General features: G+C 36.2%; 1 protein-coding gene across 2 annotated transcripts; it reads left to right on the plus strand.

The window, feature by feature from the left end:
* The first annotated feature begins 210 nt into the window (after positions 1–210).
* On the plus strand, positions 211–18831 carry LOC111482028 (valine--tRNA ligase, chloroplastic/mitochondrial 2). 2 transcript variants are annotated; one of them, XM_023127649.1, is made up of 27 exons: positions 211–358; positions 812–896; positions 1632–1758; positions 2231–2314; positions 2553–2647; positions 3075–3166; positions 4246–4299; positions 5028–5080; positions 5171–5238; positions 6749–6824; positions 8528–8611; positions 10480–10628; positions 10705–10822; positions 10931–11047; positions 11397–11617; positions 11769–11858; positions 12790–12901; positions 13350–13460; positions 13576–13713; positions 14910–14960; positions 15040–15152; positions 15338–15482; positions 15580–15684; positions 15792–15893; positions 16727–16799; positions 16977–17143; positions 18220–18831. In XM_023127649.1, the coding sequence occupies exons 1-27, from the start codon at positions 211–213 to the stop codon at positions 18349–18351; spliced, it is 2910 nt and encodes a 969-aa protein (XP_022983417.1). In that variant the 3' UTR covers positions 18352–18831. The 2 variants fall into 2 exon arrangements, with proteins under 2 accessions (XP_022983417.1, XP_022983418.1); XM_023127650.1 differs by lacking the exons at positions 211–358; positions 812–896; positions 1632–1758 and having other exon boundaries at positions 2229–2300.
* Positions 18832–19474: the final 643 nt, after the last annotated feature.

Here is a 19474-nt window from a genome sequence, read left to right on the forward strand (position 1 = left end):
AAAAAAAAAAAAAAAAAATCATATACATGTATACATACACATTATCTTTAGTCGCGGCAAATTCTGGGTCGTCAGCTGTCGTCACGCACATAGCTCAATCCCATTTTCTGGCAGCTCTCTCTGTGCCACTGAAAAACCTCAGCCATTCCATTAAACCCCAAACCTCTTCACTCCCACCATTTTTGAGTGCAACCGAGCTTTCACCAAGCCATGCTTCTTCAAATGGCCTTTTCCGGTCCTTCCCTCCTCCATCCTTCTTCTGCTTACAGACTCAATCCCCTTATCTTTACCAAATGCCGGCGTTCTTTTGGCCTCTCCCGCTTTCATTTCCGTCGTCTACAGCAGAGACAATTAGCTGGTATTCTATCTCTCTCTATCGCTTTTGGTTTCTTTTATGGGTAGCACCAATGGGTTCTCATGAATTTATGTTCCTATGGCTTTTAGTGGGCAAATTGGATTCATTATTTGCAAGAGATACTATATTCTATTCGTTGTGGGAAATTTCGTTTTGTTATTTGGCATTGGTGTTCATGATCCTTCGTGTGAATGCCATAAATTGGAGATGAAACAATTTCAATTTTATTGGTTTGAATTGTTCGTTTTGCTCGAGAATTGTGATTAAGCACTTGACTGAGATGGAAGGAACAATTTCCTTTTGTTTGGATTCTTAATCACGGACATAATTACTTATAATTAGTAGGAATGATTCTTAATCTTGATTATTGACAATTGCTAGAATTAGACTCGATAGACGAAGGATCACATTCATTTTCATGTGTGTATATTCATCGGTAGTTCATTGAATTTTCAGTTGCCGCATCAGCGAATGGTGTTTTTACTTCTCCAGAGATAGCAAAGACGTTCGACTTTGCTTCGGAAGAGCGAATATATCGATGGTAATTAATTCCATGTCAGATATCTTGCAGCATTTGATACTATGATTTTTTCTCTTCTTGATAAATATATTTTTTTCTCTTCTTGATAAATATATTATTCACGTGTTCATTTGGGCTAATTGATCGGCAAATTGCTGTCTTGTGTTACTTTACGGATTTGTATTGTATCAAAGTGTGTTGCAAAGAAGTTAGTGTATTGTATCAATAATTGATTGCTCGTTAAAGATTAAGAAAATGCATTGGTATTGCTTTTTCTGCAATTGAACCAGCTTGACTTCCTAGCACTTTTTTTTAATCTTTTAAACTTGATTCCACATACTCATCCTCATGTTGATTTATTTTATACAAATATGAGGAAATGCTGTCATTTGTTTCTATGTTATGTATCAATTATTTTGTTTGGTTTAACATGACTCGATTACTGTTCTTGACGTAGATGGTAACCGCCTTCAGTTGTTACAAAAGTGAACCAAATGGACTTTTCAGTCATGGGTCCGAAGCCTTGTGGTTACCTACATAAGATATTTGTTTCTTTTAATGTGCTAAATAACTACATTTTCTTTTTTTATTTTAATTTTTTGGCAAGGGAAATGCTTACCTCTTACTCTCTATGTATCTCATACTCCTTTACTTTTAAATCTTTGTTACTGAGATTCACTTTACTGTGAGAAGGAAAAAAGAACAATTCTGTTCACTTACATAAGATCGTTTGATGCTTTCTCTTTGCCTCGTTAGGTGGGAATCTCAAGGTTATTTCAGGCCACATTTTGATCAAGATAGTGTTCCGTTTGTGATTTCAATGCCACCTCCCAATGTCACAGGATCACTGCACATGGGACATGCGATGTTTGTGACTCTTGAGGTTGTGAAATTATGAGCTAGGTGGTTGCCTGTATCAGATCGTGAATTTTATTTCTGCATATTTTGTTATTTTTTTTCTCATGAAGCTCATGACTCGATAGAAGAACGTTTCTTCATTATATAATGCTGATTTTATGGTTGCCCGTTTGAATTTAAATGGAAGTATAATTGGTTCCTAACTATATGCTTGCTTATTTTCCTAGTGTCCTCACTCCTAACAGAAGAGTACAATCAGATTTAAGATAAGAAGTTGACATGACAGACAATCCTAGTTTTCTCATAGCCCATTATTTTTACCATTAATGTTTACCTAATAGTTTATTCCCAACATTCGGCGCTAACAGAAAATTACAGTGAAAGAAAATCCCTGTTACGGAGACTGTTTACTTGTCTTAGAAGCAGTCTTTCATTTTTGTCTGTGTTATCTTTGCCATAGTTACCTCTCATTCAATGCTATTTGTTTCCCCTGCCAGGATATTATGGTTAGATACAACCGTATGAAGGGCAGACCAACACTCTGGCTTCCCGGGACTGATCATGCAGGTATTGCTACGCAGGTTCGTCTCTAAATGTTAGCCAGCAGGCTGGTCTCTCTATTTTTATTCATAGTATCGCATCAACACATAAAACAAGCCAAAATATGCAAGTAGTTTCACCCTTCAATGCAGGAGGAATTTCTCCTTATTTGTATGAATGCGTATCTAAGTCAGCGAGGGAATATAGTTCATTTTCCTCTTTTCCATTGTTTGTATTTAAGTGTGATTTTGAGACACGATCTCTTGCATTTCTTTGCAGTTGGTTGTTGAAAGAATGCTTGCGTCTGAAGGAATAAAAAGGGTTGAATTGGGCAGAGATGAATTTACAAAGCGAGTTTGGGAGTGGAAAGAGAAGTATACCATCTTGCACAATTTAATTTGTTTGTTATTTATTTTGGCCTTGAAGTTTGCTGGTAAATGTAGGATAAATATAGTGATTAGTAACCAAGCATACCAAGAAAATTCATAGCTTTGTAAATTTTGAGAATTTTATCTTATTATATTTGGTCCTAAATCTTGTATCTCCATTCTCTGCTTGTTTATAATAATCTTAGCACAAATTCAACTTATTTTAATGACAACTTTTTCGGTGAAGTGGCCGAAGATCCCTTTTTGGGGTATGGAAAAATGGATGTGGCTTCATATCTTGAACAAGAACAACGATCCTTTGTTGTTCCTGCAACCATTTCAAAATATTTGTGCTATGAATCTTAATTTTTCACATTTTTAGTTTGCAGCTATCTCATTTAAAATTAATGTTTTTTTAATTCAAACTTTGAAGGTATGGTGGAACTATCACTAATCAAATTAAGAGACTTGGAGCTTCCTGTGATTGGACTAAAGAGCACTTTACCCTTGATGACCAGCTAAGTCGTAAGAGAGTTTTCCATTTCATTTCTTCTGTAGGCAATAGACGTAAAAGAGGGTTATGTTAACTGAGATGTTCTTAACAAATTGCAATTGGGTGGTATATCATTCTTTTGCTGATATTTGCTATAATTAGAGGACTTCTATGCAATTTGATGTTCTTTTGATTGAAGGTTTGTAATGTTTTTTTCCCCTTCATTTGATTTCTTATGTGTGTTTGTATTTTTTAACATACTTGTAACTTTTAACGTATCTTCGAAAAGGTTTTTTTTCTAAAAAAGAAAAAGAAAAAGAAAATGATTATTAGTTACAAATTTGCTCCTTGATTTGAGCATAGTTTCAATTTGGTCTCTGTGATTTTGAAGTTTCAATTTAGCTCCTATAGGTTGAGCTTTATTTCAATTTGATCCCATGGTTTTAAAAGGCTGAATTTGTTATCTACGATTTGGTTAAACTTCACAAATCGTCTCCAAACTACTCAAACCTTAGTAACCAAATTACTTAGCCACAGCCATCAGGACCAAATTGAAACTATGTCAAAATCATAGGACCAAATTTGTAATTGTTTTTTGAATCACCAAATTTATAATTTAGCTAAGAATAACGTTAGCAAAAAGATCAAAGAAGTATAGAAGAAAAGCCTGTGTGAGGGAAGCAAGGGCTGATTGACCAATTCTCAGTACTAAGGAGAACAGACTTCGAGACTCAAGGAGATATTAAAGTGTGGGTCCTTCTTTAAGCTGCGAGGATCAGTTTTACCTGGTATCATGCACCATAGAGAAACATGGATCTTGGGATGGATCCCTTTGTCAAAAAAGAAAATAAATAAATAAATTGGAGACAAAAGAATCTTTTTTTTTTTTTTTTTTTTTTTTTTAAGATTTTCAGAAAGTGGTGGATACCATTAAGTCAATTGAAATGAACTTTCTACTTCCATCCCATTTATATAATTCTTTTGAATTTAATTAAATGTTCTTTTTTTAAAAAAAAAAAAAAAAAATTCTCTAAGAAGTCCATTAAGTATCTTCTTACCACGGTCAGTTGGCTTGAAAGCAATTTGCTGATACATGCTTTTGAATGTTTAGGAGCCGTTGTTGAGGCATTTGTTCGACTTCATGAGAGAGGATTGATCTATCAAGGTAGAATTCTTATTTCTGAAGGACCTCTATGTACTATGTATTGTCATATAATGCAGAAGATGCTGATTTATCAAGTTCCAAATTTGGTCTTTATTTATGAATATTCGTAGATATTTTAGAGTAATTTGTGGTCTTGAACTTTTGCCCGTTCTTCCATTTTGATACCCAAGCTTTTGAAACCTCAATGTTGGTGACTGAACTTTTATTTGTATTCCATTTTGATCCCTGAGCTTAGACATTCAATTTTCATTGAATTATAGAAGGATTCGGAATAATGAAGAAGGGAGGAACCTAAACCAAGTCTGAGATTTAATTGGTTGTGTTTTTCTTCTTCTTCTTGGTATCTTAAATCTAAATTCTTTTTGTAATTTATCTTCCTATACTATCCCGACCAACTGAAGATCGTTTTAACTTATTTGGCTGACTATTATGTGTTCCATATATCAATGAAACAATTATTTAGAAAAAAATTTCTGCGTTCTTCATTCCTTTCATTATCTGAGGTACTATCATCAAGCACTTACAGCATAAGTTTGTATGGGAGCAATCAGACGATAAATTCATCTGATAGAACCATTTTGTTCACATTATGTTTTAGTTATTTGTTAAAAAAACAATCAGGTTATTGAATTCCTTTATTAAAATTGAAAAACGTATGATTTTCTTTTAAATCAAAGTTGTCTTGACGACTAGCTGATTACTGGATTTATTTATTTATCTTTCCTCAGGGTCTTACATGGTAAACTGGTCTCCTCATTTGCAAACTGCTGTTTCTGACCTGGTAAATCTCTAGTTTGGTGAAATTAGTTCTCCTTTTATTTTTTGCTCCCATTTTTTACTTTCTGATGCGATTGGTAACGTCTTTGCCTAGGAAGTAGAGTACTCTGAAGAATCTGGTACTCTATATCATATTAAGTATCGAGTGGCAGGAGGTTCAAGGTAGCTGTGAGAACACATTTCTTTAATGTTCCATTTACTTGCTTAGAATGTCTAATCTCATTCGTATTGTTAGAATTGAGAGTCTAAATCAGTATCCATAGTTCTGGGAACTGTGGTTGTTATTGAGCAAGAATTCCGCTATTCCTTTACTTTCAAATACATTACAGTCTTGGTATCATACACACAAATGGATCTTTCCTCATTTGTTCTCCTATGAAGAAATTGAACGACTTGAATAAAATTTTTAGGTCAGCAACAGATCTAAATCTAATCCATGTTAATCCAGTTTACAATTTATTTAGAAGAAAGTTTCAAAAGAAACACCCCCCCACCCCTCAGAATGAGTAATCTACTTCCTTGAAAACTTGCACATGTTGTGAAAGTGATACATGGTGTACAAATATTCTGATCATGAATACAGTCAACAGCTTAATTAAGTTGGCTAAGAACTCAAGTAAACAATGAGTAAACAAATACTGAAAACTAATTATTTACATTTACATTTACATCACCCCCTAGATAGCTGTATGATGTATGATAGAAATGAATCTCAAGAAAAGATTCTCCTTCAACCTTTTGAACAAGATGAAGACAGATCTCAGCATGGTTTGTATGGCCCTGAAAAACTGGTTTATGTTTCAACCGATGGAGGAAATAGTATCACACCAAATAATTGCTAAGGATGAAAGAGGCATAGATTTATGGTACTTTCATCTGCCTGAATGCTCGCATTTTTGTATAGAAGGAAAAGAAGGGAGGCCTCTCGTTTTCTGGTAGTGCATCCTTTTTTTCTCTTGGTTTCCATTGTCTTTTGTTTGAAGGGGAAATAAGGGATATTGTGGTTTCTTTTTCTTTTTTGGATATTCATCTAGGCCTTGAGGGTTTAGTTCTCTAATTGAGGAACTCTTGCTTCACCTGCCTATTTGTGAGAAGTGTTTTCTGTTACTTGTCGAGGTTTGTGCGACATTGTGGGACCTTTGGGTTAAGAGGAACAATAGAACTTTTAGGGTTGAGAGACCTGAAGAAGAGGTGTGGTCTCTTGTTAGGTTTCATGTCTTCCGTTGGGCTTCAATCTCTAATGTCTTTTGCAATTACTATTGTAGCCCTCTTTTAATTTAGTTTGGCTCTTTCTGGTGTGGACTTTGTTTTCTGTATGCTCCTTGCATCCTCTCATTTTTTTTTCTCAATGAAAGGTTTGGTTTTCTCATAGAAAAAAAAAAAAAAAAAAAGAAAAAAATCTATTTTAATCTTCTACAATTTCCCTTCTAAAAAATGCAGAATACAATGCCAGAACGTTCTATGACTAAAAGATACGAATTTTGCAATATTTTCTGGTTACTCAAGTTATCTGACCACGTTCAAGATTCTAGTCAGGCAGTCTTAGCTACATTATTTAGGTCCTATCTAAAGAATGCTGTTATTACATATCTTCTAATGTATTTGTACCTTTCTTTGAGCCTGTGCAAGGGATTCATGCTTTGTGGCTAACATTTTAATCATATTTTATTAGGAGCGATTACTTGACAGTAGCAACAACTCGTCCTGAAACGTTATTTGGTGATGTAGCTATAGCAGTGCATCCTCAGGTAAGATGGCATTAAACTATTTACTGTTTAACTTGGGTTGGTGATGGTGGATGCATACTTATAACTAGTTCTGTCTCTGAGGTTTTAAGACTCCATGGGTGATGGAACTGCTGAACTATATGGAATTTTGTTAAGTTTGATTCCCATCAAGCTTCACTTTTCTGTGTACCTGTGTTATGAGAAGGACCTAGTTAACTAAGTAATACTTGTTATTCTACATCTTTATGACTTTATATGTGATGTCCCACATTGGTTGGGGAGGAGAACAAACCACCATTTATAAGGGTGTGGAAACCTTCCCCTAGTAGACGCGTTTTAAAGCCTTGAGGGGAAGTCCGAAAGGGAAAGCCCAAAGAGGGCAATATCTGCTAGTGGTGGATTTGGGCCGTTACAAATGGTATCAGAGCCAGATACCAGACGATGTGCCAGCCTTCTCGTTGTTCCCCGAAAGGGGGTAGACACGAGGCGGTGTGCCAGTAAGGACGCTGGGCCCTAAAGGGGGTGGATTTGGGGGCGGTCCCACATCAATTGGAGGAAGAAAAGAGTGCCAGCAAGGACGCTGGGTCCCGAATGGGGGTGGATTGTGATGTCCCACATTGGTTGGGGAGGAGAACAACCCACCATTTATAAGGTGTGTGAAAACCTTCCCCTAGCAGACATGTTTTAAAGCCTTGAGGGGAAGCTCGAAAGGAAAAGCCCAAAGAGGACAATATCTGCTAGTAGTGGATCTGGGCCGTTACATTATATGACATTCCATACATTTCTGTTGCTCCACCCACCAGAGCTTTAAATTATTGAATCAATCTGATGCATTATTGATGTAGAAATTATTGTATGAATCTAATGAGCTCTCCTGAGTTTTTAGAGTCCGTAGGAACAATAATTGATCCATCAAATAATATTTCTAGTCTATTAAAAGCCAGTTACAAAAATTTTAAAATCTGCGGATATCTTGATAGCCACAGGGTACTCTCTATGTAAAGAAACCTTAGATAATTCAATTGCGACTTAACAAGATTTGCCTGTACTATCATAGTTAAATGGTTTGGTGATACCAGGAAGGTTGTCAGAAGGAAGGCATTAGGAATTTAAAAACTACTCACCACCATAAATGGCCTATTGAGTCAATAAAGGTAATGAAAATTATAAAAAGTTAAAGAAAAAATGGTGCAAACAGTGGTGGCCACCTACCTAAAATTTAATATCCTATGAGTTTCCTTGACAATGAAATGTAGTAGTCATGCGGTTCTCTTGAAAGTGAAGGTGCACGCAGGTTGGAACTTATGAGTATTAGTCTCTTTTCATTTCTGTTTCATATTTCATGTTTGAAAAAAGGAATTGAAAGACCACTATTACAGCAAGGAAACTAATTTAAAGAATATTTCAATCCATAAGCTTCCTCTTCATAATTTCTCGTTGTATTCTAACTTATTCTTTTGTAAGGTTGAGACTTTTTTTTGTTACTTGTCCCATGATATACAAGTAAGTATTCAATGAAAATGATCTAAAGGTCTCAATATTTCTTGTTTGGTGAGTCAATTTAATGATAGGAAATATGGACATATTTGAAGCATAGCTTAGGAGTTAAATAAATTGTAATGTTTTGCTTAAATATCATCCATATATCCTCCCTCACTAAGGTTTCCTGCTATTTAATGGGAAACTGATTCTGGATCCTCACAGTGGGATGACTATATTTGCAGGATGATCGTTATTCTAAATATGTTGGCATGATGGCAATTGTTCCAATGACGTATGGTCGTCATGTCCCTATCATCTCTGACAAGGTAACTATATTCACAATTTCCTTATCTGCTTGAGATGATTATCTTGATTCAACTTGGTAGAAAGGACTATCCTTCTGTTACTGCGGCAAAAAAATCTGTCTTTAGGGCTAAGATATATAATTGTTCCGATGACATATGGTCGTCACATCCCTATCATCTCTGACAGGATAACTGCACTCACTTCTTTTTTTTCTATTCAAGACAACTGTCTTATTTAAATTGCAGAAAGAAGATTTATGAGAATGAGGAATATCGACGACCAAAATTCTTATGAAGATGGCAGGAGCACTAAGGTTGATGATGAACAGTTGAGAGAAATATCTAGCTTGAGACCATTATGTAGAGACAACATAATAGATAATATCCCAGAACTTTGAGACATTTTTTTCAATCCCTTCAAAGTCTGGCTTTGTTTCCTTCTAGTCAAAATTTTCAGCACAGGGGCTTATTAGCACTAAACCATAAATTGGTTTTGCCAACAAGGTAGGCACACCCACACAATAGTTGAAGCAGTAAGTCTTTTAATTACGAGGAGCATACCTTGCAACTCCAAACATATTGATTAGATATCACCATGATGTGCACAATGGAAGAGGATGGTGGTATGCATAATGTCAATTGGCTGAAAACGCAACTCCCTCACATATTGGAGTGGTATTAGTATTGGTAATCTTAAACATTGGCATGAAGCTCTCCTTGCTAAATGGATTTGGCGTTCTTCATGATTACAGTGCTTTATGGCGTCAACTAATAGTGGCTAAGTATTACAGTATGGGTATGGATTGTTTCTTGCCTACTCCTATTTTAACGGGTTCTTTAAAGCCCCCTTGGTACTTCATTAGTTTGATTATGTCTCTTATTTGTGACCAAATTCAAAGAAGGATTGGAAAATGGTCTTCATACAATCTTTTGGCAAGATTCTTGACTTGATGGGGAAGTTTTTGCTGCTGCCTTCCCCCATTTATGTCGATTAAGTACTAGGCCTAATGATTATTGCTTTTATGTGGAATTCTTCTCAACAAGCTTGGGTTTTGGGCCTTGGAATCTTAATGAGTTAGAAATTATGGAATGGACTACTCCCTCTAGCCATTTATCATTAGTTTTATTGAGGAATACAAATATTTTGGTTTGTCCTCTCATCCTTCTAAATCTTCATGGTTCGCTCATTGATGGAGGATTCAATTCATTCAGATAGCTCGACTGCTAATAATCTTTATTTGGTGATTTGGAAAGATGTTTATCCCAAGAAAATAAAGTTTTAAGCTCAGTGAAGGGGGCTTAATACTGCTGATCGTCTACAATGCAAGATGCCTTTTATTACTCACTCCTTCCTGGTGTGTCGTGCGTATCGTATGCTGAATGTGTTCGCCATTTAGTTGTGTTATGCCCCTTTGCTTATCGCTTTTGGGTTTATATTATGGATGCTTTTGGCTGGTCTTTTGTCATGTTTTCTACAGTTTACGAGACTCTTGCATCTGTTTTTGTGGGTCATCCATTTCATGGTTCCAAGAAGATTTTGTAGCTTGAGTTTAACAGGTTGTTATTCTGGACTCTACGGAGTTTGCCGAATGGTCAATTGTACGGACACCTCTTTCTCTTTTGATTGTTGCTTGGATTTGATTACTTTTAATGTTCTTTATTGGTGTACTATACACACCCTTTTAGCAATTCTGGTCTTTTTTATTTAATTAACAACGGGAGAACTATTTTGTAATTCACTTATTGGTGTTTGGGGGTTTTATCTATTTTATTTCGTTCATCAACGAAATTGTTTTTCTTCTATAAGCATGTCTTCATCATGTGATAATTTCACGTGTAATTGTGCCAGACCTAATCTCTAGCTCTCTGATTTCTTTCTGTTATTTCAGAATGTTGATAAGGACTTCGGAACTGGTGTGTTAAAGATAAGCCCTGGACATGATCATAATGACTATCTGCTTGCTCGAAAATTTGGTCTCCCTATACTTAATGTGATGAACAAGGATGGTACCCTTAATAAGGTTGCTGGGCTTTACTGGTAATTTTTTGGGATGTATATAGTAGTTTACTTGTAATTTCTTCATAATATTGTCTGATATAACCTACTCTACCAGTGGTTTAGATCGGTTTGAAGCACGAAAGAAACTGTGGGCGGATTTGGAGGAGACAGGCTTAGCTGTAAAAAAGGAGGCACACACCTTACGAGTACCAAGATCCCAACGTGGAGGAGAAGTGAGTTGCAATTATTTCCCTTCAATTACAAAAGCTACTAGTTGTCTATGGTCTTCTTTTTCCTCTTGGTTGTTAATTGGTATTTAACTTACCCTCTTTTCCTGTCAGATAATTGAACCTTTAGTGAGCAAACAGTGGTTTATGACCATGGAACCATTGGCTGAAAAAGCCCTTCGTGCTGTTGAAAAAGGAGATTTAACCATTATCCCCGAGAGATTTGAGAAGGTACTGAAAAAATGAAGGGCTGATTAAATATATACATTTTTTATTTTCATCTATCAGTTAGCATCTCTTGTAACCATACGCTGCTATGCTACGTTGCATTATATTGCTGGTACACTGGGAAACTTATCGTATGCGCGCAAAATTTCGTTATATCCTAGAAAGTAATGACTTTGATTTTTATGTTTGAGGAGTAGAATATGGCCTTAATTACAGAAGTAACAAAGGTAAGGCAAAATGCCACATAAATTAATGGCTTAAGCAAAAATATACCTCTCCAGCTCTTTCCCTTTCCCTACATAAATCTAGACTCACCGTCCACTTCCTATTACACTCCTATTGTTGATTGCAGATTTACAATCACTGGCTGTCAAATATTAAGGACTGGTGTATAAGCAGGCAGCTATGGTGGGGACATCGTATACCAGTTTGGTACATTGTGGGAAAAAATCCGGAAGAAGACTACATAGTTGCTAGGAATGCCGATGAGGCTCATGAGCAAGCTCACAAGAAATATGGGAAGGGTGTAGAAATATACCAAGATCCAGACGTACTTGACACTTGGTTCTCAAGGTCAACTTAGCTATTAATATTATTTATTCGGTCTGAAGAACAAAAAGTGGTGGTCAATCTATATGGCCTTCATATCTCTTTGAATGCATTCATGCATTTCTTTAACTATCATATTTCTTCTTAAAATATGATTTGTTTCTTCTGTTTTCAGTGCGTTATGGCCTTTTAGTACGCTTGGATGGCCAGATGAGACAGCTGAGGATTTTAAGCGGTTCTATCCAACAACAATGCTTGAAACTGGGTACCTATTTCTCAAAATTATGTATCATTTCATTTTGATGCATCCATTTATTTATTTATTTTTCCATGACTCTCCTTGTAATTTTTCTTCTTTCTATAGGTTTTGGGCAAACACGTATATTAGTTAGAACACGATCCAGTTAAGAGAATCTTTAGGATGTAGAAAGCTCTTGTTAGGAATGAAAGCACTAAAAATGGAATCAATTAAAAATGAAACAGAAATTTAAAATAGAACTCAAGCATCTAGACATGTCATGTGATAGGAAACGATGATTGGTCCCACCTACTTCTTGGAGCTCTTTTAATGCACTACTGCAATTACTCTCAAAATGTTCCTTTCATAGTTAGGAGGTCTTTTGTACTCCATTTTAGTAGTTTCATGAGGATTTTCTTATTATGTATCTTTCTTTCTTGAAGGGCAATTTTTCATTTTACAACTTTTCGAACTTCTTGTTTCTCTTGAAAAAAGGGGAAAAATAAAATCAATTTCAATTCTTGTAATCTTTGAACTATGGAGAACCCCAGTTTACAACGGACAGGGTGGCCATTCCACCACTCGTTGCATAGAGAAGGGAAAAGGACCTCTCGTGGAATTTTCTAGTTTTAGAAGAGTAGATGAGTGATAAGAGGCACTCCAAGATGACCTTTTTCAACCTAGACCATTTTCGATCATTTGGACTACAAAAGACATCTCTTTTTGAGGAAGCAAGTCGATTGCCTCGTTGCCAACAATCAACACTCTTATTTATACAAGTTTTTCTATTTTACAATAGATGCAAGAATTTGGAAGCATGCCTTCAATAGGAGTGGCTTGGCTTTCTAAGATAAAAATGGGGAAATTGAAAGCCTGTGCTCTCTTATCTTGTTTGGAGATAATCTCTCTTTTTTTGAACTAAAAGGTTTTAGAAGCTGACTCGTATCATATTGAACAGGCATGATATACTATTCTTTTGGGTGGCGAGGATGGTAATGCTGGGAATTGAGTTTACTGGCACTGTTCCATTTTCTTATATTTATCTCCATGGACTCATTCGGGACTCTCAGGTGTGCAGACTATGTCAATATTTCTGGAATGTGTACACTGTGTTATTCTTATTATTTATTTGGTAAACCAAAAAGGTATCAGTTATGGAAACTAAGAAAATTAGAATGGTTTAAACGAGCATATCCATGAAGAAACACCCACTACAAATGAGGAAATAATATTACATCAAGTATAAAACAATAAACACAAAATTACTAATTAATACAAAAGGAAATAACCAACATTATATATATATATATATACTATAAAACATCTAAATATATTTTTCTTGGCAATAATATCATACTTTTCTCAATGAGAAGCTAATTAGAATGTTTGCCATGAGATTGGGCGGTCATGCGTTTTGATATACTCTTGTATTCTTCATTTGGTTTTCACCATCTATTAATTCGTTATTGTTTCATATATCAAGACCAGTGCAAGTTGATTGTGTTATGATATTTCCAGGGACGGAAGATGTCTAAAACACTAGGAAATGTGATAGATCCACTTGATACAATTAAAGAATTTGGCACTGATGCTTTACGATTCACACTTGCTTTAGGAACTGCCGGTCAGGTTTGTCATAATTTTTTTTACACGATAATTGTCAGAATTTTATAACAGCTAGCTGAATTTTAACAGTTAGAGGATTAATGAATGCTATTTGTATAATTGACATCCGTTCTTCCAGGATCTTAATCTATCCACCGAGAGGTTGACTTCCAATAAGGCATTCACTAATAAATTGTGGAATGCTGGAAAGTTCATATTGCAGAATTTACCTACACAGAATGATTCGCAATCTTGGAAATCCATACTGAGTTATGAGGTTTCTTCCTTCTTGACATTTAAACTATAACACTATCTATGTTTTTCACCATAATGAAATATGTTTAATTAGAGTTTCTCTCATTCCTGTGATTCATAAGATGGTTTATCGTAGAAGATAGAAATGCATTATTGCTCAAATTAAAGTGATGGATAGGAGCTTAGTGATATCTCACATTGGTTGGGGAGGAGAACGAGATACCCTTTATAAGGGTGTGGAAACTTTTTCCTAGCAGACGCATTTTAAAGCCTTAGGGGAGCCCGAAAGGGAAAACCCAAATAAGACAATATCTGCTAGAGGTAGGTTTAGGTCGTTACAAGGTTACTGGAGAGAAGAGAGATGATTAATTTAAAAGGAGATTTTGGACATCTTTGATTTATTCATTTTTCTTCGTTGTTAAGAAGGCTCGAACTACACATGGGCACATACAATTTTGAACTAATCCTTTATCTAAAAGTTACCGGACCTAATCATATAAATTTTACACTCTGAAGGGTTGTAATTTATGGTAAGTTAGGTAAGGTTGCAAGATGGAAACCTTTGGTATGTTGGATTGTATTATGGAGGTAGTTGATTAGGTAGCACTCACCCCCTTCAACGAATAAGGCCACGAAGTTTCAATTATGTTATTACTGAATTCACTAGGTGGTCGGATAGAAACAAGTTAGAAACTTACTTGGTGGTACAGTGTTACATCTTTCCTATTAGCTAGAAGGATAAAAACTTTCTTACTCGACTAATCAAGCCCGTACCTCTCATGTTGACCTCTATGGATAGTGTCACGCCAACTGCGGTGATCTCCCTAGAAGGATATCAAAGGTGGCCATCAATAACTTCGCCAACTATCTGCTTATAACACACCCAATGGATAAGTAAATGGTGCAATGTTATTGCGACATTAACTTCTATTCCCTTTGAGTGGACCCTTTTTTTCCGTCTAGCTATGGTACTACGTTCTTGTCGTATAGCCTGACTGGCAATCAACGTTTTAATACAAAGAGTATAGACTATTTTTTATTTATGGTAAGTTTGATTGTTCATTCTCTTGTAACTTTCTTGATGAAGTTCCAATTTTTCCCACACATCGTATTTTTTTACCTGTTTATAAAGTAAAAGGGTTAGTTATGTATATTTGAAAGTTGCATGCTATCTGGTTCCTATCATTAATCATTTCATTCTTTGCTTTACTTTTCCAGTTTGAGAAAGAGGATTGTCTGCTCAAGTTACCTTTACCAGAATGCTGGATTGTAAGAAAAATTGCCGCCCACGTGTTTTCTTTTAACTAATACAAGTTCATTATTCACCTGGACTATGTTTATTTGTCAGGTCTCAGAACTTCATTCCCTAATAGACGTGGTCACCGCTAGCTATGATAAATTTTTCTTCGGAGATGTTGGCAGGGATATATATAACTTTTTCTGGGGTGATTTCGCAGATTGGTACGGTTTACTATCTATGTTATCGGACGTTTCAAATAAAAAACTAATATATGTTTTAAAACCGAAACTAATAGCTACTTAAGGTCTGCTAACACCTAGCTATGTTACAGTACCTTCAGCAAAATTGACGTGATTATATCCTAGTAGTTACCCTCAAACTTATGCCTCTTTTAAAAAAAAATCAGGTACATTGAAGCCAGTAAAGCTCGCCTTTATCAATCTGGAGGCAATTCCGTTGCTTTGGCACAAGCTGTGCTGTTGTATGTTTTTGAAAATATTCTCAAACTACTACATCCTTTCATGCCGTTTGTGACAGAGGAACTTTGGCAGGTCAATGTTCTGCCCACATTATTTCCCATTGTTTCTTTTGTTATCTGCTGCTTCTTTGATTTGAGCTAATTTTGATGTCTTTTTTCCTTAAATTCAGGCACTTCCCCATCGCAAAGAAGCTTTAATCATATCTCCTTGGCCACAGATTTTACTTCCAAGGCAGGCCGGTGCAGTTAAGAAATTTGAGAACCTAAAGTTGTTGGTGAGCCTATTTTATTTCACTTTTATTGTTGTTATTGTTATAATTATTGGCCTCGTCTTTAAACCACAAATAATTGAGTATTAATTTTTTATGTTTGTGTACTGAAGACGAAAGCGATTCGGAATGCTAGAGCAGAGTATTCCGTTGAGCCAGCAAAGCGTATATCTGCTTCTATAGTTGCAAGTGAAGAAGTCAATCAATATATATCTGTAAGTACTAATAATGTGTTCAACATGACCTGATGATAAGCAGTGTAAATCCTTGTTTAAAATGCTAACTTTGTCCTTGATGTATATTTTGAATAAGAATAATCTTAGAACAAAACGGAAGATAGCTGATCAACCACATTCGATTATGCTTACCACCAAATTACAACAGAGTAAACGAAAGTTAGATCTCATAAAATTCAATTCTCATTGAACACGGTAAACTTTATAATTTTTAGAACTTCTTCTGAGGGTGGCCCAATTCTATTTCTGTGAGATCTCACATCGGTTGGAGAAGGGAACGAAATATTATTTATAAGGGTGTGGAAACTTCTTACTAGCAGACGCGTTTTAAAAACCTTGAGAGAAAGTCTGAAAGGGAAAACCCAAAATGGACAATATCTGCTAGCGGTGGACTTGGGCTGTTACAGTTTGTACCAGAGCTAGACACTGGGCGGTGTGCCAGTGAGGACGCTGAGTCTCGAAGGAGGGTGGACACCGGGTGGTGTGCCAGCTAGGACGTTGGGCCCCGAAGGGGGATGGATTGTGAGATCACATGAGTTAGAGAGAGGAATGAAACATTTTTTATATGGGTGTGGAAACTTCTCCCTAGCAGACGCGTTTCAAAAACCTTGAGAAAAAGTCCAAAGAGGACAATATCCGCTAGCGGTGGGCTGGGGCTGGGGCTGGGGCTAGTACAATTTCTCATTTACAGAGAATCTCAAAGTGGGGAGTTCATTGTACCTAATTTATTTGTAGAGTAGCACAGCTGTTGATAAGTCTCGTTGCAAAAGTTATGTAACACAATTGTAACTTGTTTTTATTGCATGATGCAGGAAGAGAAGGAGGTTTTAGCTCTTCTTACACGATTGGATCTACACAATGTTCATTTTGCAAATGCTCCTCCAGGCATGTCTATTACTAGAGTATTTTTTTCTCATTTTCATGCTACCAATATTTATGTGCATGCATATTGGTGGGCAATGGTTTGTGCCTTGGTTCATCATTTACATAAGTTGGTTTCTATACTCCTTGATTATTATCAGAGTGTTGAAGCATTATTTTGCTTAATGAATTTTTTCACAGGAAATGTAGATCAATCAGTGCACCTTGTAGCTGGTGAAGGGCTAGAGGCTTATCTACCTCTTGCTGACATGGTTGATATCTCGGCTGAACTCCAACGCTTATCGAAGCGCCTTACGAAAATGAAGACAGAATATGATGGATTTATAGCTCGCCTCAATTCTCCAAGCGTAAGTAACTTGCTTAGATACATACATCAGATTAATATCTATTTATAACATGTTTTTGTCTGAAATAGGAAACATTTAAAAGAGATATTGGTAGGAGCTCAGCTTCCCAATGAATTTGGGCTTCATTTTTATGGGGAGGCATTTTTCAGTCTACATGTTGTAACGGTCCAAGTCCACCGCTATCCGATATTGTCCTCTTTGGGTTTTCCCTTTCGCTTCCCCTCAAGGTTTTTAAAACGCGTCCTAGGGAGAGGTTTCTACACTCTTATAAAGAATGCTTCGTTCTCTTCCCCAACCGATATGGGATCTCACAATCCACCCCCTTTCGGCCCCCAACGTCCTCGCTAGCACTCATTCCCATCTCCAATTGATGTGGAACCCCCCAATCCACTCTCCTTCGAGGCCCAGCGTCTTTGTTGGTAGACCGTCTCATGTCCACCCCCTTCGGGCTTAGCCTCCTCCCCAGTACATCGCCCGGTGTCTGGCTCTGATACCATTTGGAACGGCCTAAGCCCACCGCTAATAGATATTGTCCTCTTTAAATTTTCTCTTTTGAGCTTCCCTTCAAGGTTTTTAAAACGTGTCTGCTAGGGGGAGGTTTCCACACCCTTATAAAATATACTTCGTTCTCCTCCCCAACCAATATGAGATCTCACATCCTCAAATTAACTCAACAACATCAAATCAAGTCAAATATTTCAAATATTACAATAATCTGATAAATTGATCATTGTGAATAACAAGATCAATTTGGTATATCATTTATATATCAATGCTTTTCTTAGAATCTCTCTCGTGACTTGAACCTAGATGAACACCCTGATTATTTGAAGTGAGGAACGGGTTTAATTAATTCATTTTCTTTTACATTTTCCATTCATTACTCAATGCGTTGGATATTCAAGCTTCTGATTTTTGTTCATTGTACATTGCTATCTCTTAATCTAGCTCCCAACTCAAAATGATGTTATATTGCCATTTATTGACCAGAAAAAGACCAGCTTTCTTCCCATAAGAAACATATAAACTTTAACGACTTTGATTGAATGTCGAAACGACCTGGTTTGTTCTTGCAGTTTGTGGAGAAAGCTCCCGAGGATATCGTCCGTGGGGTCAGAGAAAAGGCCGACGAAGCAAAAGAGAAGATAGCTCTCACCGAAAAGCGCCTCTCTCTCCTCAGATCAACTGTTCCAGTTCCTGATTGTTGACCATCACCAAAAATTGGTTTCAATCTTCACAGTTCATCTGTTCTTGTAACTGTTCATCATGAAAGAAGTAACAAGAAACTGATTGTCGTCATTATATGCGAGGCTTTTCGAGTTATAAGAACTCCATTTTTCTGGTGAATTAATCTTCCCCTCCATCCCATGAAGCGTAAGTTCAACTGATAAAAGCTGAGCAGCTAGCAGGCCATCCCCAGAAATAGAGGTTGAGATGAATGCAACCAAATAGCTGGAAACTTGAATTCAACTCTTTTTGTATGTTAGTTTTTAGCCCAGGAAATATCTTGCTAAAAACGATTCCTGTCACAAATTCATTGATTTTTTCCATTGAAATATTAGCCTTTTCTGCCAATTCTTGTTGTCATTTGTAGTTATTGTGGTGGAGATGGAGTTCATCAAGTCTTTGGCTTATCGATCTTCGACTTGTTGAGCTTAATTCAAGGATCGATCATGGACTTTCTTGAATTTGTCTTGCCCGTTTGTCTTCAAAGTCTTCAGATCTTCAAAAAGATATTCAGTCTTCTTTTCTTGGTACGCTTCATTTTGATCTCCAAAATATTTTTGTTCTTCCATTTAGAGAACAACAAATGTTAACGTTAATTTTCCGGAGTCTTTTGTTTTCGTTAACTTCTTTTTTGAATATCTAAATTGAAATGAATGTTAACGTCTTTTTATTGAGTTTTTTTATAGGCATTGTATGGATCGAGTTCACTTAGCTTTGAGCTTTCAGCTTTTCGATTTGAGCTTTGGACTAAAGTTTTTGAGTTTATTGATCTCGATTCAATTTATATCAACTAAATTTTGTACCCTAGCAGAGTGCTTTCCCTGTTGGTGTTCTTTTCGATCTCTACGCATTTTACCGCTCCATCAGAAATTTCCTCTACCCCTACCATACTCCAGCTTGGTAGTTTCCACCGTCTGTCCAGAGTTGAGCCTGGGGATTTGACGGCAGACTTAAAAAGTCACGTACATACGCTTTACGCCTAATTATTCCCGATAATGCTTGCATCTTCTGTATTTGAATTTCCAATTTTTTTTCATTAAATTTAATTTAAATACATTTATAATGACTTAATAATTGGTAATTTACAATTTTCATGTTTCATTT

This window comes from Cucurbita maxima, unplaced genomic scaffold, assembly GCF_002738345.1.
Source record: "Cucurbita maxima cultivar Rimu unplaced genomic scaffold, Cmax_1.0 Cma_Scf00007, whole genome shotgun sequence".
Lineage (NCBI taxonomy): Eukaryota > Viridiplantae > Streptophyta > Magnoliopsida > Cucurbitales > Cucurbitaceae > Cucurbita > Cucurbita maxima.

What these genes read in the sequence shown, in the direction of transcription:
- LOC111482028 (XM_023127649.1), top strand. Translation starts at nt 211, where the DNA reads ATGCTTCTTCAAATGGCCTTTTCCGGTCCTTCCCTCCTCCATCCTTCT. An exon ending in GATCCCAACGTGGAGGAGAA is followed by an intron (nt 10,823 to 10,930) that starts GTGAGTTGCAAT and finishes TTTTCCTGTCAG; the next exon opens with ATAATTGAACCTTTAGTGAG. An exon ending in CTTTAGGAACTGCCGGTCAG is followed by an intron (nt 13,461 to 13,575) that starts GTTTGTCATAAT and finishes CCGTTCTTCCAG; the next exon opens with GATCTTAATCTATCCACCGA.